A 21665-nucleotide genomic window follows, 5' to 3' on the forward strand; every position below is an offset into this window, starting at 1 on the left:
ATAAAATGTTAACACTTGATACTTTGATTGATATTCACATTAATTTAATCATAATAAACGCTAACAAAACATCAAAATTCTCTAGTTTTATTATTACGTAAGAAAACAGCTCAATAGTTAAAGAGCTCTTTTTTATTTAAAAGAAATTAACTAGGTAATATAATCTTTTTTTTTTAGATAATTATTATTGTACCTAAATAAATATCTTTACGATTTCTTATCGAACTGGACCAAAATAATTAAGTACATTGCAGTAGAAGCAACTATCTGTAACAAGTGAAAAACAGAATATTAATAGGTACATTTAAAAAGAAAAGCGTTTGCGTTTTTTTGCTATCGATAATTATTTCATACATCTGAATAATTAAGTAATACCTACTCACTATACTGTTTTGGAAGCAAGTTTTTAAATTTATTATTTTTTGTTGAGAATTGTACCATAAACAACATTAAAATAACTGCTTATGTAGGTATGACTACTATAATATTTGTCGTATTTTTAATTTACCTGGAACATTAAACTGGCGTCGAGTGGAAAATATCCGTAGACCGTTATATCAGTAGATTGGTAAGTCATCAACGAATTAAAGTGCTGTGTCTGAAAGAAGGACAGCATCTTCAACATTTACTTACTCAGTTTGTTTACATTTATTAGCTTATTACTTAGGTGCACCCCGGTTTTTATAAGCGTTAAGTTAGGTAGGTGTAATGTTTGTTTAGTCGTTACGACTAGGTAAGCAGGTACAGAAGACGGCACATAAAGCACAGTGGCCTCTTAGGTAATGAACAAGTGAGACTTTGCAACAAAAATGCTATAGTCTGATGTGCTGTTGATTGTACCTAACTAAAGTGTTTTAGTGCATATGGCGCCGCAACAATTTGTTTTTTATTTATTTAATTAATCGACAATCATACCTCTAACAGTACTACCCCAGTGCGATAGAGTAAAGTTACCCCAATGTCGCAACGTTCTGATTTTATTTTAGTAAAGTAATTTAGTATATTATGGTCGCAAATCTCTTCCGTTAGCGGTCAATTCGATGAAATATTAGTGGGATTTTGATAATGTGTAACATTTAAACCGGCATAGGTACCTACTTAGTCTAACATACCTCTAACAGCGATCTCATATCATGTTTTTCCATGGGAATACTGTGAAGAGTCTGGCCTATTTTGAGGGTCTAAAAATAATACAAAAATATGAATTTAGATAAATTGATGAATTGTATCAAATTAGTTTAAGGAGTCCCTATCTTATAAGTATACCTACTTGCTCGAAATACTTGCCTCAACTTTCAGACGGTCTCCAGAGTGAGCTAACGCATAAATTTTAATCCACTGGAACACAATCCATAAAGAAAAGTTGATGATTTCGTGTGTGTTAAGAGTTCTCGATACTAGTGTACCATGGTATATGATGTGGGCTTCGCTGACGATAGCATGGAAGGATTGCATCGAGGTAATCAGAATCGTCGCTTGGAATGATTCATTAATATTTCGTTTTATTTCAACAACCTTCACAAACAGCGTCTCGATTGTGGCCAGATCCAGTACAGTGAGCTTTGTTTCTGAACTTCTAAATCCACCAACGAAAATTCTCCTACTCCCCAAAGTCTCAAGAACGGCATTCAGGTTACTCAGTAAAGCTACCACCATGAGCACTAAAACGTAGTACATTACTATCACTAGAAACTGTAACATTTGAGGATAAATGAAGATCATGATAACTTTATACATCACCCAAACGCCGTCTTTCCGTGAAAAGTTCACAGATAGCTGCAACATCAGTAGCATAAAGAGGCACCATAGGGATAATCTGACGTGAGCTCTAAGGTCCTTTAGGATGCTATTTTTTGTAGTCGGATGTTCAACCCAAGCAGACGCCAATGAATTGAGGATATCAACAATTTTGTAGCGATACATGTAAACACTGCAGTATGCAGTAATACAAGCTGCTACGAGGAGTACCATTTCTACTATGTAATTAATCTGAGTCACTATTGCACTGTCTTTTTCGTTCATTATTAGGGCAATATCGCGGACTTGTATAACGTTATGCACAAACAAGAGTAGCAGTGCAGTAATGGCACGCAAACTGTTTGGGTAGATCGAGCGGTGAACAATAGTGCAGTGTTTTGTTTTGAATTTAACATTATACGGGAAGAGTCCTACTACGCGGCACACCACGTAAATAGGCTTGAATATTTCCAGTAATGTCGGGAAACTGTCATTTTTAGAGGAAAATAACTTTCGAAGTTGTAAAAACATTTTCGCGCCACACAAAATCTGAATCTATGAAGTGCTACTACTGCGATACGGTGCAGTCATTACAATATGCGAGCGTACGACTATTCAGGTGATAACATCGCTCTTATTATTTATTCATACGGAGTTCGTGTCCAAATGCAAAATACCACAATTAAATACCAATCAGTAAGACATTATAATGAGCAGTGATGTAAATTCAAGTGCTACGGCATCGTAACTAACATCCCAGATAGGTAATTATCTGACTACCTAATTATTTACGTAATAAGAGTTTGAAAACGACCTATATAAATAACTTTGGACTAAATAAAAATATTTTTCTTTCTTTCTTCTATATTCTAGCTCTTTAATAAATGGATCATTTTTTTAAATAAAGCCTGTTTCAAAGAAGAATAAACGCCATAAGAAATGACTGTGACAAGGTCAAAATTTATCAAATTGTCAAGCGTTAACCCTATGTTGTTGTAAGAATAAATTCTAGTGAAACATAAAAAAAAATAATAAAACATATAAAATTACGAAAAAAATGCAAGTTTGTAGAGCTATTTGGGCTGTGTGCCGATCCAGACAAGTCGTGAGGAACGTGTTATCGAACGAGGCATGGAACCGTTTCAACCGCAAGTCGTGCAGACAGAGAGGCAGGTGTTACAGCACCTGCCCTGCTGGGATGAAAGTCACTATTTGTGGAGCAGCTGGATGCACAGGTAATCAATACTTTTACTAAAGTGGCATTAACGTAAATAGAGAAAACACTTCCAATTTGAGCCTGTAATTCGAGATTTGTTCGCGAGTTCCACCAACCAACCATTTTAGGGCGGCCAAATCTTTTAGCTACGTATCGTATGCGTGTTGTGATTAATAGCAGTTAATAATGAACCCCATGGCCTGAAATAGATCTTTTGCGAATTTCTCATAAAACTTATGGTCCTCTTCAAGGTCAACCTTTGGCGCTCCTGCTGAAGCAATGTCCGTTGCTGGATGAGATCGCTCTGTACGACATGTGCGCCACCTGTGGGTATGGCATGGAACTCAGTCACGTGGACACCAAATGCAAGGTTTCTTCGTACTCGGGCCGGCACATGCTGTGTGACGCGTTGCAGGTAGATTTGCACTATGGTATAAAAGTTAATTGGAACTGTCCCCAAGTTTCTGTAGTTGCTGAAAGTGATACTCTAGTGAAAGTGGATTTTAATAATGTTTTAAGTGCACTAAAAATACTGCAATACCTTCATGGTGTACTAAAACAGGTAACATTCAAAATACCTAACATATAACACATACAGTGTTATTCAAATCATTATCCAAAAACTAGACAGTAAAATCACTTCCATACACGGCTGCAAAAATTTTTTGTATGACCTTAATGTTGATTGGCAGAGGATGCCATAAAGCATTAAGTTCACCTTTTATACGGAATTGTACAATTGGGATAACAATTTCGTTTTCAGGATTCCAAAGTGGTCGTTATTGTGGCAAGAGACAGATGTGACACTTTTGAACATAGCTCGCCTGTCGTGACAGAGATCGCACTGCAGATATGCAACACCTGTCCGACGGTAAGTGTATATTATATATATTGTATTTCCAACTAATTCTATAAAGGCCCGAGGTTCGTAGCGTGTATAAAATCCTTAGTAAAACAACATATTATTTGATAACGTTTCTGATTAGTAAAACGTGTTTTCAAATCACGTTTCGTCGATCGTTTGGCAAGCAATATTGCCGATGTATTAAGTCTGAATAACTCAATTTTCAGAATGAAAATTCAGATTCTGCAATGGTTGGTCTAATTAATATTTAATCAATATTCGTACATAATTTTCCGTTTTTAGCATTTGGGCATCAAATAAATATTTTTTTCTTATTTCCAGTGTTTCACAATAGTGGCAACCGAGCCGGTCGAAAGCATGGTGCCTCTAGTGAGCGAGATCCAGCGGCTGCGTGGGGTGTACAACCCTCGGCGGCTGCTCGGGTGCGTCGAACTGAACTGTGTTCGCGCGAACACTGTGCTCGCCGATTTCCTGCGAGCGCCACCAGAGGCGGTACGAGTGCCGGTGGTGGGAGGTGCCACGCCGAATACGATGGTGCCGGTGCTGTCTGCTGCTGTACATCCGTGCACGATGACCCAGGAACAGGTGAGAGAGTGAGAGAGTCTGACTTTTTTCAGTAGTTAGAGAAAAAGCGTTTTTAATTGGAATTACAATAAAAGCTCTTCTTATTTTTTCTCGGTTTTTCTTCCTTATTGAATCTAAAATTATTGGTCTTTAGTACACGTTTACATTAAAAGTGTCGTGCTACAACCAAAAAGGAAAATTAAACCAAAAGGTACTGCTAAAGCATACCAGCTCACATGACGTATAGCGCCTTATAATTATGCCAATTTTTGAATAGTGCCTTTGATGACACTAATTTTGTTCTCTTAGCTAAATGATTATGCAAGTATTTATTATGTATGTGTAAACACCCAAGGAAAATATCCCTAGAATTCAAAATTCCAGGTGGAATGTGTGACGTCATGCATAATGAGCGGTAACGAGGCCGTTTGTGCTGCTAAGGGCTGCTGCACAGAGACGGCTTGTCTGGCCGGCGCGTATGCAGTGGCGCGAACTACTATAAACGTGGTGAAGGGCCTGCAGGGGCAGAAGGACGTGGTGCAGTGCGCTTATGTAGACAGCATGGGAACGTGTGCGCCGGACTGCCAATTCTTTGCTAGCGAGGTAAGAGCAGCATTATAGGGATAATATTACGGAGTGTTCTTTATGACATTGAATGATGGTGTCGGTTAATATAAAAACTGTATTTTACAGAGGTATATTATTCAAAATTATATTATTGGATGCAGGCCGCTACCAACCGTGCGATGTGGAAGTCATTGGGGGAGACTTACGTTCAGCAGTGGACGTCATGTAGCTGAAATGATGATGATGATAATGATTATTCAAAATCTAAAGGAGGCCATTCTGCTGGCCAGCAGTTTAAAAAAGTAGCAGTCAATCAATTGTTGTAACACTAATAATAATTGCGTATTTCAGGTTATATTGGGACCGTCAGGCGTTGAAAAGAATCTTGGAATTCCGGAGCTTACAAAGTTTGAAAATTGCTTGCTGTGCAACTGCCTTCCATACGTGAGGAACGAAATATGCCGAGCGATATGGCTAGTAAGTATTTGAAAGAAAAATTTTAGAAAGAACTTCTTATAACCAATAAGCAAAGGTGACCTCGGACTGACCGACTCGAGATCCGAGGAACTGGTAGAAACCCTGCCGCCGCTGGGATATTGTGATGAACCCACCCGTAACACAAGATATTATTAAGCTTACCACGAGAGGTCTCTACGGGAATGTTGTTCCTTTCTTAATCATGAATTTCCCACGGTATTATTTCCAGGTGTACACAATGTGCACTCACTGCTGCTGCCCGTCGTGCTACGCGCACCCGGGCACGTGCTTCACGCCGCCCATCGTGCCGTGCGTGCCGCCCACCAACTGGACCTGCGACTGCCCCGACTCGTGCCGCGACGAGTACTTAGCCTCGGTACGTTATGTAGTGCTTTGATACAGAATGCAATTGAAATGACAGTTGGAAGATAGATGCTACGACGCTACGGTAAGTGCTACGAAGCTACGAACATGCATTTTGCCCATGGTGCCATGCGCGTGCGAGTCGCCCACCAACTGGACCTGCGACTGCCCAGACTCATGCCGCGACGAATACCTAGCCTCGGTACGTGATGTAGTGCTTTGATACTGAATGCAATTGAAATGACAGTTGGATTGGACGATAGATGCTACGACGCTACGATACGAGCTACGAAACTACATAATTATGTGCTACGAGGCTACGAACATGCATTTTGCCCATGGTGCCATGCGCGTGCGAGTCGCCCACCACCTGGACCTGCGACTGCCCAGACTCATGCCGCGACGAATACCTAGCCTCGGTACGTTATGTAGTGCTACTGAATGCAATGGCAATGACCAGTTGGACGATAGGTGCTACGACGCTACGATAAGTGCTACAAGGCTACTTTAGTACTACGAAGCTACGAACATGTAATTTGACACGTGTTACACGCCGCCCATCGTGACATGCTCGTGCGAGCCGCCCACCAACAGGACCTGCGACTGCCCCGACTCGTGCCGCGACGAGTACCTAGCCTCGGTATGTAATGTCACTACATACGCCACGATACGGTAGGGCTGCACTAGAAGTACTTTTCAGGAAGACAGGCTGCTGCCTAGATGCTACAAGGCTACGAATAGAGACTACGGCATTCCTGTGCATAGACGGCCTTCTGCTACACGTAATCGTGCCGTGCGTGCCGCCCACCAACTGGACCTGCGACTGCCCCGACTCGTGCCACGACGAGTACTTAGCCTCGGTACGTTATGTAGTGCTTTGATACTGAATGCAATTGAAATGACAGTTGGATTGGACGATAGATGCTACGACGCTACGATACGAGCTACGAAACTACATAATTATGTGCTACGAGGCTACGAACATGCATTTTGCCCATGGTGCCATGCGCGTGCGAGTCGCCCACCACCTGGACCTGCGACTGCCCAGACTCATGCCGCGACGAATACCTAGCCTCGGTACGTTATGTAGTGCTACTGAATGCAATGGCAATGACCAGTTGGACGATAGATGCTACGACGCTACGATAGGTGCTACAAGGCTACTTAAGTACTACGAGGCTACGAACATGTAATCCAACTGGACTTGCGGCGTTTACCCGTGGTCCCCCCAACATGTCCCCAAAATAAATTAGAACATTGGCATTGACAAAAACTGTTTAGAACGGTGGGACAACGGGTAAAAAAAATTACCCGTGGACCCACCAGGGGGACATGTTGGGGGGACCACGGGTAAACGCCGGGACTTGTGTCTGCTGCCCTGACTCGTGCCGCGACGAGTACCTAGTTTCGGTACGTTATGAAACTTTTCAGAACGTCATTTTACTACGATAGGCGCTACAAGGCTACAATATGCGCTACGAGGCCACAATGACAATGTGCTACGATGCCACAATATGCTACACAGCTACAATGTATTACGCCGCTACAATAGGTGCTACGAGGCTACAAAGACTACGACATTTCTGAGTTTTATTTAATGCAAGCCTATCGTATCGTTCTTGCTGCCCACGAGCTACACCATGTGACTGTCTTATTCGTTCGACCACTAACTAAAATCTCAGCTACATGCTACGAGACTACGAAACCGTCCATGATACATGTATTGAAGTTAAACGACTTTACCGTCGCGCTACTACATTTATTGTATACCGATATTAAAGTGTGATCATCTGTTACAGATATGTCGCGAGATGACTTGCAAGTGCGGTTCCACGGAGCTGTGCTGGCGACCACGGCCCGTTGACTACGACTCGGCGCGCGCGTCCAACCTCACGCACCAAATGCCGGTCAAGGGCAGCGCCTGCCACATATGCCAAGTGCCACGCAGTGTCGCTATAGAGAAGGAAATACGCGACAGGGCGAAAGACCCGTGCTAAAATGCCAACACATGATAAAAATGTAAGAGAAGCAGCCAATACCACCAGAGAAGAAATCAGGCAAATTTTTAGTGTCTGTGAAAATTTTCTTTCTTTTGAAAGTTCATGTTGAAGATTGGATTCAACAGCTTTTTTAATTTGTTTGTTTATCTCAGCTATTTTCAAAGGTACATCTTCTGTATGTAATTGTTCCTACTGTAATGGGTAACATCAAAATGGTATTTTATCTGAGTTCATGAAACATTGGTGTAAATGTTACAGGAAATGTATGAATTCTAGGAATTGTATACTATTCCTAGGAAATGTATACAATTCCGAAGCTATTTAGGAAATGTATAAAATATTGCTTCAGAGATTTTTTAATACGCACATATCCTAGGAAATGTATACTTTTCCTAGGAATTTTATAGAATTCCAATATTGTATTAGGAAATGTATAAAACTAAGCGGCACAAGCGCGGTCGCGTGATCGGGTGTCCCTCGGTACGCCTAAAATTTCATTTAGCCAAACCACATTGGCCGATAGGTACTTTTAACTCACAATTATTATTGTTTAGCCTGACAGTTGTTTTCGCACTATTATACCTTTCTTTCGGCATCACGCATATTACGCTGAAGTATTGGAAATCCCTAATTTTAACATCTCTTTTATTAAACTATTATTGACATGAAGGTTTTAGTACTCCTGTAGCTGGATAACAAAGTCTCGGTTAGGTTAGGTTAAACTTGCGACCTTACACATACACAGCTGCCGCGGCGCGGTAGCGCCATTTAAGTTTCGGAGAACAAAAAGTGGCGTAATAAAAATAATTTTGTGTAAAAAAAAATATCTTAATTACATTTCCGATTGCTGTTTAGGAAATGTGTAATTTTCCTAGGAAATGTGTCTAATATAATTTACATCACACATTTCCGGGTGATTTTAGGACTTATACACAATTCCTAGGAATTGTATACAATGACGGATTTCATACATTTCCTGTAACATAAACATTAGTATTACTAGTTTTGATGTAAAGTCTGCGTTTAGGTGCTGTTATAAAATGAAACCTGTTATAAAACCAAAATATATTTTAATATAAAAAATATGTAAACTGTTTAATTTCACTTAGTTTATAAAACTCAATAATTTTATTTAAAAAAAAGCCCAGATATCACATGTTGAGTAAATTTCTGATTCTGCCACTCATATTGTCCAGTTTAGTTCGAAGAACACCAAGAAACTTGATATGCTGTTGATCATCATCAATCTGCAATACAAAACAAAAAACAGTAACAAACTACTAAACTAACTTGTACAAGAGTATGGAGGATAGGGGACTTTGAAAAAACATCGATGTTTTTTCGATTCGATATATTGAAACTGTACATCGATTTCTTTCGATGTATTGGAAGAAAACATCGATGTTTTGTATAAATCGAGTACTTTTTTAAGATTTTTTATAATCCACTAATTTAAGCATTGTATTATTAAATAAAATCTTCATTATACAGTGTGAGTCATGTTAAAGTGTACATATGAAAATAGATGAAACTAGACCTATTTTTATCGACAAAAAAAGAGGTAAATTTTTTTTTTAATTTTTTATAAAAAAATTTATAAAATTTTTTTTCTTCCAATTACTTATTGTAAATAATAACGTAATAACTTTTAAACTAAGCGGTATATCCTGATAAAATACAGTAATAATGCTAAATAACAGGCGATACTAAAAAAATACACAAAAAAGGCCAACAAATAATAAAAAATGATACTTTTTGAAAAAAATCTGCTTTTAAATTCGTGTTTTTTTGGTTATTTGATAAATTTCTCCAAAAAATGCGCCTTTAACCCTATTTTTATTACTTTGTATTGTTTTCTATCGTATTACCTTCGTAAAACCATAAATCGCATGTCTTTATCCCTATCACAACGTTTGCAATGATCAAAGCCTCTCCTGGCGCGCCATTCAACGCTTCGTTAACAACGAAACTGAAAATGGCTCTAGATTTGTAATTTTGATAAAGACAAGTTAGATTTCAAATAAAAACATTACAATAAGTAATTGGAAGAAAAAAAATTCTATAATTTTTTTAAAAAATCTCAAAAAAAATTGACCTCTTTTTTGTCGATAAAAATAGGTCTAGTTTCATCTATTTTCATATGTACACTTTAACGTGACTCACACTGTATATTAAAGTAAGAACAAAAAAAACATCCGCATTTATTTTTATAAGTTTGTTATATCCTAAGTATTTCCAGTGTTCTTTTGGAAGACTTTGCAAAAACAATAGTTTATTTAAACGTTTGCCTTTCAGCCTATTTCTTTGTTGATTGACACAAACAAACTCGCCAACCGACACGCGTGACGCGACATTGACATAACAGATTTTTTTTTATTGTCACTAGAGACACTACTCACTGCACTCCAGTGTTGTTCCTGTCAAATTTAGGGTTGCCGTATTCTAATTCTAAAATTGCCGGATTTTTAAGGAAAACTAAGAAAATTGCCGTATTGTATAAAATGTTTATTTGGAAGGTTTAAATTAAAAAAAATACAAGTGATGTATTATGTACTATGCGTATACTACTTTTAAACTTACTTATTTTATTCTTCACTTTTTAAGGTTTTGAATAATTTAGTCCAAGAACCTACCCGAATAAAAGTGAAGAATCTACCAAAATGAGGAAATAACGATTTTAGGCATTAAAATCTCGGAGATAAGGTTGCATTTTTGGCGTTTCTTTTCGTGGCGCTTCTACTTCATCTATGGTTTACAAGTTTTTGCGTTCCATTAGACGAAATATTTATTTTTTATTTACTAAAACTCATAAAACTCTACTTTACTCAATTGCCGTATATTTTGATACGGTAATCAAAGTGCTGCCGTATACCGTATTTATGGTGCCTAAGATGCCTGAATGCCGTATATTACGGCAATTGCCGTATCAAGAACAACACTGCTGCACTCGTACGCAGTGTTGCCAACATTTTTAAAATACACGTTGGGTTGTCCGTATAAGTAAAATTTTAGTGGTCAGACTTGAGTTTTATGAAATTTTAATTGGTTATCATCGATTCGATGTTTTAACACTGAAAACTTAAAAACATCGATACATCGAGTATTTCAATAGCTTTTCAAATCCATTCGATGTATCGCATTGTAAACATCGATGTTTTCAATACATCGATGTATAACGAATATCCCTAATGGAGGAGAGTGATATAGATACATACATACATACAGAATGATAGAAATATTTTCAGATAAATTAGAATACCTTTAAAGCTTCCTTCTCCAGTTTCATTGGCGTTTTCTTGGGAACTTGTTTGGTACTGATGATGTGAGGTGTAGACTTTGTTACCGCTTTCTGTAAGATAATCATAGATGAGTCGAAACTAATCAAAATCAAAATCGGAAGCGTCACCGTGAGCCGACGAAGTCTCGTCAATGCTACAGAAAGCTACGCCAAGGAGTGGGCAGTTTCGGCTTTAGACTTAGTTGGAAAAAGGTATTCTGAAGAATGTATCTTGTTGTTTTCCTTATACCGTATGCCTTAATTAAAGAAAAGAAAAATTTAACTTTTTGAACTCTACAAATATGTACGAACTAGCGGCCGCCCGCGACTTCGTACGCGTGGATCCCGTTTTACCCCCTTCATCTATCTTACGCGGTTTAGATTTTTTCATAAATGCTTTTTCTCGCTAACTCCCGTTCCCATGGGAATTTTGCAATATCCTGTTGTAACTAAGCTTTAAGTTTACTAAGATACTTGCATGCCAAATTTCAAGCGTCTCACTTAAGCGGTTTAGATTTTTCATACAAAAGGATTTTCCCGCTAATTCCCATTCCCGTTCCCGTGGGAATTCCTAAGTATACTATAACCTGCCCAGGAGTATGAAGAATAATTGTACCAAGTTTCGTTAAAATCCGTAGAGTAGTTTTTCTTTCTATAAGGAACATACAGACAGACAGACAGACAGACAGACAGATAGACAGACAAAAATTTTACTGATTGCATTTTTGGCATCAGTATCGATCACTAATTACCCCCTGATAGTTATTTTGAAAATATATTTCATGTACAGAATTGACTTCTCTACAGATTTATTATAAGTATAGATAGATGATATAATACTCACCTTGGAAACATTAAAATCAATTACTGACTGTATGGGATTAAACTCTTCTTTCATAGTCCTTATTGATTTCTGTAAAATTAGAAGTACTCGTAGTTACCTACACACATTAATATAGGTAGCAGCAGGTAACTATCTAGAAAAGGACGGAACTCACTAGGAGCATACCACGTTGTATGGTTTGCGGAGTAACGTGGCATAAATATCATTCTCTCATTAGTGAAACACATGTTCCCAGTGGAAAGCGTCCTTTACTAGAATGAACTTGAACTTTAATTTGTGTTTGTTACCTACCTTCGGCACACAGATAGTAATACCAGATGGGCCTCCATAGAGCATTCTAGGCTTGAAACATGGACCAATTGATGGCTTCCTCTCCAGAATAGCAGCTTGACTCTTGGCGTTCAAATCTCGAAAGATAGATTGGCATCGCGTAGCTTTGGCGCTAATGCCCTATTAAAATAACAAAGTCTCTTCAGCAGCTGTAAATCGGCGTTTACCCGTGGTCCCCCCAACATGTCCCCCTGGTGGGTCCACGGGTAATTTTTTTTACCCGTTGTCCCACCGTTCTGAACAATTTTTGCCAGTGGGTCTACGGGTAATTTATTTTAACCATAGTCCCACCGCACAGTGGTAAACGTTGCATGTCACCTAGGTATAATTATAAAAAAATCTATAATTATTAATTAGAACTGGCATAGCAGACATTTTCCTACATCTAAAGGCCTTTTGAAATATAATTGGTTATGGCTATTGGAGCGGGTACCACTTTCCATACATTTGTGCCCATCATCCTTTACTTTCAATTTTATTCCAAGAAGAAAATTTATTATATTTTATTTTATTTCCAATTATTTTTTAATTAAAATTGATGTAAAAAAGAATAGACTTTCTGGGGACATGTTGGGGGGACCACGGGTAAACGCCGTTTCAAATTAGTAATATAGTTTGTGTTTCCTTGTAAGTTATTTTTTGTATCAGAAAGCTTTACCTCAAGTCGCACATTGTCCAAGTATTCGCTATCCTTCCAAGAAATTTCCTTTTTCTTTATATTAGCAGAGTAGGATGGCTGGAAAGTTCAATTATAGTGTTAAATGGCTTTAAATGATTACAAAGTTCACTTTCAGAGCCATACTGTGTGTATGTGACTGTGTTTTTACTTATGTGTGAGTACGATAATGGACATAATATGCGATCTACTTATCAGTACCTAATGAGTAAGTTAAGTGTAAGAAATTAAAAAAATGAAAAATTGCAATTCACATCCAATATATTGACATGCCAACGACTCTTACACAATTCATTACAGGAACCAAAAAAAAGAACAATTGTTTTTTTAGAAATTTTATATACAACTAGATACACGCGCAGAATATCACAACAACGAACGTTTCTCATGTCTAGCTGGCCATTCCTGATCGCCGACATGGCGTCTACACTAATTGTTAACTGTAGGTAGAGCTTCTCACTTAGACCTTCGCTATACGCGGTAGAGGGCTGCAGGATTTGCACACTACGCATTCGGCCTCTCAAAAGCATGTTTCCATATAACCGGTTTCTAAAGCTTTTCGGCGATCTATGGCCCGGAAATCACAAGTGACGTGACGACATAGAACGCGACGATCGAGTTCTGACGTTCCGTGGTCTGTGACGCGGAAGAAACAAGTGACGACACCGAACGCGACGACCAGAAATGGCCAGCTGCGATGACATGGTCGGTACGGGGCACGATGCCGATGTTTGGTGACGAGCGGGTGCAGGTTTACAGAGCGCTGAATTCACGGGGTGGGATCTCCTCCTCGGAGGGGGCATGGTGTGCGACGCCGCAGCAGAACAGCTGGCGCATTGCGCGGGAGACGCGCGACGCGCGCGATTCGCTGCGCGGCAGCCCGCCCGCCTCTTCATCGTCGGACTATAAACAAACAACATTATCAATCAACATTATTTTGTGTAACCCGTAAATCTAATTAGACATGATAACGTGCGGGCTACCGCGCTTGATTTATTGAGATGGCACCTTTCGTAAGTTTCATTTCGGTCAATTATGCATGCATGCTAACTTATGTGTTTTGAAATCAATGATTGACAATTTCCGATACAAAAACTAAATTCCTTGTTCGCTTTGACACTATCATCTTCGCCTTAATCAAGTCTTAAGACTGAAAGTGCCGGTCTGTGCAACATGTTAATAATTTATGTCAATATTAATTTATAAAACATGGAAGTTGTTTTCAGTCTAAAAAGATGAAATGGAAAATAAAGAATTTTACTAAGCTTACCCATTCAGAGTGTTCTTTGACCGCCGCTTCGGGGGTCCGCAAGTCTGTAATTTCCTCTGTTATGCTGTCGTCGTCTGCCTTTTTCTCCTCGTCCATCTTCCCGACGGCCTCCAGGCCTGAGGCCTCAGAGACTACTTTTTCAACTTGGACAGGAATTGGCGCTGGTGGTGCGATAGTATCTCTCTGCAAGCATGATTCACGTCAATGAGTATTGACGAATACCTGGATAGCGTGCTGATATTCGTTCGGTATGGAATGCGATAATAGTTTAGGGTTCCATAAGTTTCCGGTTCGAAAGGTTCAAGCAATATTAATTTTATTCAGAATATCGTCACGTCATCAGACATTGTTCATCATTAATTACTAATTATTTTTTGTTGTGTACATTCGGTGTAAACAAACATGTACCAAGCATTATGATTTGAATGCAAAACTCGTACTACGGTTTTACTATTAGTCCAGTAGAATTAGCTTTTAAATCGGAAATAATTCCTACAAAAGATTTTATTGTTTTAATGGCTTCATTGGTTGCCCATTAAGACTCTCCTAGGTTTTCGACTTCGACGGAGTTGTGCTTAAGTGGTGGGGGCCCCCGAAAGAGGCATTTTTTCGGTTTTCCGGTTATACCGCGTAAAGGACTTACCCTATCAAAAAGTGGTCTTCATGACGGTTGAAGGGCACTTAATCCTGCATTGAATAAGACCAAATTCATATGTTTTGGACAAACCGTTCTCGCGCTAATGTTCGGCAAAGTAGAAAATATACGTATAATTAATGACCCTCTCCACGTCCAATGGTTTGTTACCCACAGGCTTCCAAGTCTTGAAAAGGGCCACCTCAACCAGTGTAACCCTATCAAGGCTTACGAGCTTGATGCGCCTATCCTTGTTCGTCCCAGCCGTTCCTTAACTGCGGTTGCTGCACCTCTTCCTGGCACTCACCTGAACGACTCTGTGTTACCTACTGTGGCTGCCCCTCTTCCTTGTATCCTCCTGCATGACTACGTTGCCTAGCCGTATGCCTGGTCTAAGGTTCGACGCCAAAAATCAACAACAACAAGTTCATATTAAAACGCTGAAGAGTTTTTTGATTGTTTGTTTGAACGCGCTAATCTAAAGAATTACTAGTTTGATTGAAATCATCATTTTTGTGTTGAATAGCTCATACATTGAGGAAGGCTATAGGATATATACAATCACTCTACGACTAATAGAGGCGAAGCAGTAAAGAAAAATGTTGCAAGCACGGAAAATAGTACTTAAACTATTTTCACGTGTACAAAGTTGATTTTGTGGCGTCGAACCTTGGACCAGGCATATTATAGCTAAGCAATGCAATCGTACAGGAGGGTACAAGGAAGAGAGGCAGCCACATTAGGTAACACAGAGTCGTTCAGGAGAGTGTCAGGAAGAGGTGCAGCAACCGCAGTTAAGGAACGGCTGGGACGAACAAGGATAAGCGAATCAAACTCGTGAGCCTTGTTAGGGTTACACTGATTAAGGCGACCCTTTACAAGGCTTGGAAGCATGTGGGTAACAAGCCATTGGACATGGAGAGGGTCATTAATTATACGTATATTTTCTACTTTGCCGAACTTTAGCGCGAGAACGGTTTGTCCAAAACATATGAATTTGGTCTTATTCAATGCAGGATTAAGTGCCCTTTAACCGTCATGAAGACCACTTTTCGATAGGGTAAGTCCTTTACGCGGTATAACCGGAAAACCGAAAAAACGCCGCTTTCGGGGCCCCCCACCACTTAAGCACAACTCCGTCGAAGTCGAAAACTTAGGAGAGTCTTAATGAGCAACCAATGAAGCCATTAAAGCAAAAAAATCTTTTGTAGGAATTATTTCCGATTTAATCAATTTTTGTGTTTAATTCTACTGGCCTATATACTACGCTCGTATTATGCTACGAGCTACGTCGTAGCAAGATGGAACTGTCAATCACATAAATACATTCTTTTAAAATAAAGTATTTTAGGAATTTCAATATTTTTTGAAACTTAAAAATATTTTTACTTTGTATTAGCATTTCCTATATCAATTACATAATAACTACCGAGCTTTATGATTCCGGCTGGACACGCAAGCAAGCCAAATTGCTCTAGCCATTCATGTCACGATAAATACCATTTTCAACGAAAAAACTGATAAGTTTGATGACCCCGCCTTTTAAAAAAGCTTTAACCAGTATAATAATACATTAAATATACACTGGCCAAACAAAAAAAAATTGTAACTAACTTATATTTAGACAACTTAAGAATATAAGAGACTGAACACAAAAATCACCTTATTAGCATCAAGAGAGACCATTGTGATCTCCTCCGGCGAGTTGCCTCGTCTCTTGCCAGTGGAGGATATGTTCTTCGGCACATGCATGTGTTTTTCAGAGGACATAGCTGCGATTTAAAAAATGTGCTCTGATTTTACCGAATTTCAAGGTATTATACATTTATTAGATTTGAATTTTAGAAGTCCTTAAATGACTCCTGTTAAATTGGCACTTCGCAGACACTCAGTTGTCGAAATAAGGTCTTTAAAAGGTGTTCAGATTTAAACGTTATAATTACAGTAATTGGAATCTCACCGCGCTCGCATTCCATTCGGTCTACTGTGGCGGGTGTCTCGGAAACGGTTGTATCTTTCAGTTCTTCTGCCACGGCTAAAAACAGAAAATTTAAAAATAACATTACATTCAATGAGATATTATAGCCTGGCCAAATTTTGCAAAGTGTTGTTAACGTTCAGATATTTTTTTCAACTTTGGGAGATTTAATTGAGCCTATTTTATTGATCAACAAAACGAATGTGAATGGCGTCTAAATACGTCAACACTGTCAATCACGTCCAGCGTAACACTTGCAAAATGTAATCGGCTTCAATATGGTGTCGGAAAATGTTACGCTAGACGCGGTTTTTAAGCTGAAATTCTTACAAGGAACCGCAGGCGCTTTGGAGCGCTTGTGTAAGTCCGGCGCGGGCTCGTCCTGCAACTCCGTGGGGCGATACGGCTTGTGCCTGCTCGAAGCAGACTTCTCCACCATCACCACAGAACCCCCACTCCCGCCACTTTTTTTATCTTGCTCCGACATCCTCACTAATACTTAACCATCCATACGTACTATATGCCCTAAAACTTAACGAATTTGTCACCAGACAATCGGCAAACAATTTTTATGAAAATTACAAATGGGCGAAACGTCACTCTTTGTAAATTTTGACAGACAACTTTCTTGTTTTGCGACTCTTCCATTTTCGAAATGGTTTTTCATGGAAAAGTTTTTAGTCACTTTAAAGGTGTATTGTGATTTTTTGTCAATGCTTTTTACAGTTATTATTAACAATCTGAATGTTATAATAATAAAATTAATAGAAGTAATTCATACAAGTCAAGTGTAACTTTGAAATTGCACTATCTTGTCTCTACACTATACTGTTAGCATGCTTATCTAGTTTTAATTAATCCTACCCTACCTTAGTTTTATTATAACAAAAAAATCGAACAGCTGATTTCATGCTTACTTTATGAGAGCAAAATAAGTTTTTATTGCAATGTAGCCATAAATTCTAGACCACTAGAAAGAACAAAATGATGTCAATTTTTGCATCTGTCAGGATAATGTAAAATTTTCTTCTCTTCTAAATTATCGTACAAACCATCACATTTTGTAGTCAACGCGGCGTTATTTTATAAAACTATGCCCGGAAGAAGGAAAATAAGATGTGATGGAAAATAATCAGTCTCCATCTAAGAAGAAGTTAATATCCATCAAAGAAGAAAAATTGTTGCGTGAAGTTGACTACGATTCCTTTATCAAAAGTTCACATTCTCCTAAAAAGCCACTTCTACTAGGTAATCTAGAACTCTAGAACTTGTAGCAGTAGTCTCTCATGGCTTCTGTTGTGGTAATAAATTTGTATTAACTGTCAGTTAAGTGTCGAAGATATCATTCCCAGATTCTCCCTACTGAACCTTCCTTCTATGTCTACTTTAAAAAGATAACTTCTTCCTCAGATCTAGAAATATTCCCGAAGAATCGGACGCGTCGACAATCATCGCAAAGGGTTCTGGTGTCCATAAAACCTCGGGCACCGCCTGCCATCAAGACTATTTACATAGCTGAAAAGAGTCGTTTCTGTTCTAAAAAGGTATGTGAAGCCAATATACAGACATATTACAAAAACAAAATAAACAAAGACATTGTTATCAATAACATGTTTTATGTATTTGTTTATTTGCACACTGTATTATGCACACATAATGTATTTATATTTTCAGGGATCAGACAAATCAGGTTCTCGTTTGGGCATAGGAGACCACCCGTCATTCACCACTCGTAAGTCTTAGTAATTTTAGTAATAGTATTTAAATAATAATTAAAATAGATACCTAACTGAATTAGACGTTTGTTGCAGATTACAGTGAGGATGATTTTGACGTTGTAAACCAATCAGCTGATAGTCACGGGAACGTCAGCACTAAAAGTGAAACTGAATTGACCAACGAGTCCTCAACCACTAATCAGGTAGAATCTTCCACAACCGTCTCGAAATGTTCACAACCCCAGACCCCGCCTCAGATGGTCTACAATGCTAAAAAAAGATCTGCAGAAAAATGCTACATTTACACTCAGCCTCAACTAACTATGAATCTTCCCAAGACTGACGCAAAACCAGAGCAATCGAAAATTAAAACTAATAAAATTGATATCGCAACTTTGATATACACTAACACATCGTCTGATGAAAACACAGTTTTGCCTTCTACTAGTACACTAAACAAATTATACAAAAGAATAGACCATCTAGAACGTAAGATTCTAAGACAAGAAATGGTTTTTCGTTCGATGAACCCTAACGTGCCTTTGTCTTCGTCAGATGAAGAATCCAAAGATAACATTATGAGAGCGACGTCTGGGACAGGACGCCCGGGTTGTAGCTACATAGAACAATACAGTCACATTCCAGAAACATCAGCGTTCCAACGATACGCCCAACAAACTGCGCCGTTGTCTCCTAGCAAAGCCACAACTTTAGAAAAGGAACATAATTCTGAACAATATGGGCGGGATTTTACAACTTACGATGGAATCACAGCTAGAGGTCGGCGGCAGTGCGCGTCAGTTCCTTGTAAACGAGATGATATTCCTAAAATGGCAGCAGAAAGAGTTCACAAAATCCGACATAAACTCAACCCCGTTCGGGATTATAGATTGATGGACACTGTTCACTATTTAGCTCAAGGTGAATTTGCTCCACGTGATGACGGCATTAAGCTCACACCTTCAAGAGAAGCGGTACTAAGTGATATTATCTGGGAAGACGTTTGTCGGACTCACTGGCCAAATGCACGACTAGGTCGTCGAGTGCCACACCCAGAGAGGTACAGCACAAGATGCGAATTGCAACGTTTAATCGACAACTTACTAAGAGAACGAGTAGCTCACGTTGAAAGAAGAAGACGTCGACATTATCGAATTGTAAAACTGAACCATCGTCATGAGAGCTGTAGACCGGTCGGCAAGACTGGGGACATTATAGTTGCCAGTCATAAAAACAGGGAAGCCAACGATGAAAAGGATCTAGCAATTAGTGATCACAATGCAGCTAGCGCTATGATGTCTGATAGACGCTGGGAGGATCGAAGTGCTCGTAGAACTCCCCGAAGCCACGATCGATTCATGTTCCCCGACATGCGGCAAAATCGACGGTTCAAGCCGGAAGACAGTGTTCCCGGTACCAGCTATGCTTTACCTCGATCACCAGCTAATAGGGAAGCTACATGTTGTTATCATACCTCGAATAATATAAAGACAGATAGAAACATAGATGCCCAGCCAGCAACATCTAAACGCGAAGGTTCACAAAACTTTACTAGTGGAAGCAGTCTGTCCACTTGTAAGCAACCATCTAAAAATCCTAGACTAGTCGTCAAGAAGGAAACATCGCGTCGAAAATATCAGTTTAAAGAAGGTCCAGATTTGGAACATTACATTCTTTTACCGACACTAGTAGTCCGCACTCCCTCCAATGTAAAACGCCAGAAGAAGTTCAATGAACTTTACCATCGGATATTAAATGTCCAACTTAATAATGGTATGTGCTCGTAAATAATTTATTACTAATGTACAATTAAGTAGGTCATAGATTAAGTGTGCTAATGTGTTTACTTTTTGTAGCTCAAAATTCGACGGAAACTTCGGACAATATTGAACCTCAGAACTCCAAAACTAACTTGAAGAAGGACATCGGTTTTAACATAAACATAACATTGTCCAACAGCTCTCAAGAAATGAACGGAAAACGTTAACGATGTTGACCTACTTCTGCACACTTGACCAATTAGCCGACTTTACTCTGTCATAAACGTTTTATTTGCCCTTTTACTCTTTATAAACTTGTAAAATATAATTAACATCATACAAGGTGGTTTCTTTGTACACTATAGCGTAGAAAATAGCTAACAACGTCCAACGTGTGAAATATCACGTTTTCCGCACCTGACTGCTCATTAGTGAAACATAACAGCATGTAGTTAAATCCAATACCATCTCCACAAGTGACAGTAAATAACTGTAACATCGCTTAAAAATATTACGTCAACACGTAATTCTAAGTTGCTGTGTTATTATTATTATGGTTCCAAAGTTTGAGTCGCTCTGGAGAAAATATAGCCTCTATTTCTCCTACCTATACCCAATCCAATCTGTAAAATGATTTCAGAAAGTTTGATTCCTTAATGATAATAAGCACTTCGTCGGGATTTAATCTCCATTAATTAAAGTTACCTACACACAAAGGCTTCATCAACTATGCGTAGAACGGTTCTTTCAAGCCAAATCATGCCGCATCGTGGGACCATCAATTACCATGTCAGCAGCTTTGTGTTCACACTAGATGTTTTTTATTTAAATTACAGCTGAATCATGTACAGAGGGTATGTGAAGTTGTGCTCTTTAAAATTTTTCGGTAACTTTGCAGTTTAGTACAGTTTTACTTATAGTTGTACCGTTTTAGTTATTCCAACATCAACTCAGTTTGTTTAAGAGGAAACGAGTTTCGTATAAAATTGTAAAACTTAATTTTCAGGAAACTCTACTCTCTACTTTTTTTGGCCATATTACAAGGCGCCAATAATGTCTACTACACAGGGATTATTCATACTTTTTTATTTAAATAAGTACAAGAATATTTCTTATATCCAATCAGACCAACACGAACACATTTTTTCTTGACACAATTCTTTATATTTAGCGGGAATCAAACATGAGACCTCGGTTGTAAAAGCAATACTCCACTAAATCAGGAATAACTTTACGATAGATAAGTAACCTATTCAATAGATAAAAACGAAAATGCAGCCAAGAAAAAACCTACAATGATGACTATTGGCGATTCATTTAGCATCATAATACCACTGGCCAATTAGAGCCAAGAAGCTCTACAAAAAGTCGATATTGAACAAAACAAAA

General features: G+C 38.7%; 4 protein-coding genes across 4 annotated transcripts; 2 read left to right on the plus strand and 2 right to left on the minus strand.

The window, feature by feature from the left end:
• Window positions 1-207: 207 nt before the first annotated feature.
• Window positions 208-2268, minus strand: LOC135075422 (gustatory receptor 68a). Its single transcript, XM_063969863.1, has 4 exons — window positions 1288-2268; window positions 1113-1181; window positions 509-598; window positions 208-267 (listed from the first exon to the last, which is right to left on the minus strand). Exons 1-4 carry the CDS (start codon window positions 2266-2268, stop codon window positions 208-210), a joined length of 1200 nt encoding a protein of 399 aa, XP_063825933.1.
• A 438-nt stretch (window positions 2269-2706) lies between these two features.
• LOC135075544 (malate dehydrogenase, mitochondrial-like) lies at window positions 2707-8028 on the plus strand. Its single transcript, XM_063969966.1, has 8 exons — window positions 2707-2972; window positions 3205-3368; window positions 3717-3824; window positions 4140-4403; window positions 4767-4985; window positions 5301-5426; window positions 5656-5802; window positions 7589-8028. The coding sequence occupies exons 1-8, from the start codon at window positions 2795-2797 to the stop codon at window positions 7784-7786; spliced, it is 1404 nt and encodes a 467-aa protein (XP_063826036.1). The 5' UTR covers window positions 2707-2794; the 3' UTR covers window positions 7787-8028.
• A 912-nt stretch (window positions 8029-8940) lies between these two features.
• On the minus strand, window positions 8941-17416 carry LOC135075423 (uncharacterized). Its single transcript, XM_063969864.1, has 9 exons — window positions 17129-17416; window positions 16781-16855; window positions 16483-16592; window positions 14187-14369; window positions 12899-12976; window positions 12202-12360; window positions 11911-11979; window positions 11049-11138; window positions 8941-9036 (listed from the first exon to the last, which is right to left on the minus strand). Exons 1-9 carry the CDS (start codon window positions 17283-17285, stop codon window positions 8941-8943), a joined length of 1017 nt encoding a protein of 338 aa, XP_063825934.1. The 5' UTR covers window positions 17286-17416.
• Window positions 17417-17777: 361 nt separating this feature from the next.
• On the plus strand, window positions 17778-20618 carry LOC135075728 (uncharacterized). The gene is made up of 5 exons (XM_063970185.1): window positions 17778-18046; window positions 18209-18342; window positions 18473-18530; window positions 18610-20289; window positions 20373-20618. Exons 1-5 carry the CDS (start codon window positions 17920-17922, stop codon window positions 20501-20503), a joined length of 2130 nt encoding a protein of 709 aa, XP_063826255.1. The 5' UTR covers window positions 17778-17919; the 3' UTR covers window positions 20504-20618.
• The last annotated feature ends 1047 nt before the right edge of the window (window positions 20619-21665 follow it).

Source organism: Ostrinia nubilalis, chromosome 10 (assembly GCF_963855985.1).
Source record: "Ostrinia nubilalis chromosome 10, ilOstNubi1.1, whole genome shotgun sequence".
In the NCBI taxonomy this organism is placed as follows: domain Eukaryota; kingdom Metazoa; phylum Arthropoda; class Insecta; order Lepidoptera; family Crambidae; genus Ostrinia; species Ostrinia nubilalis.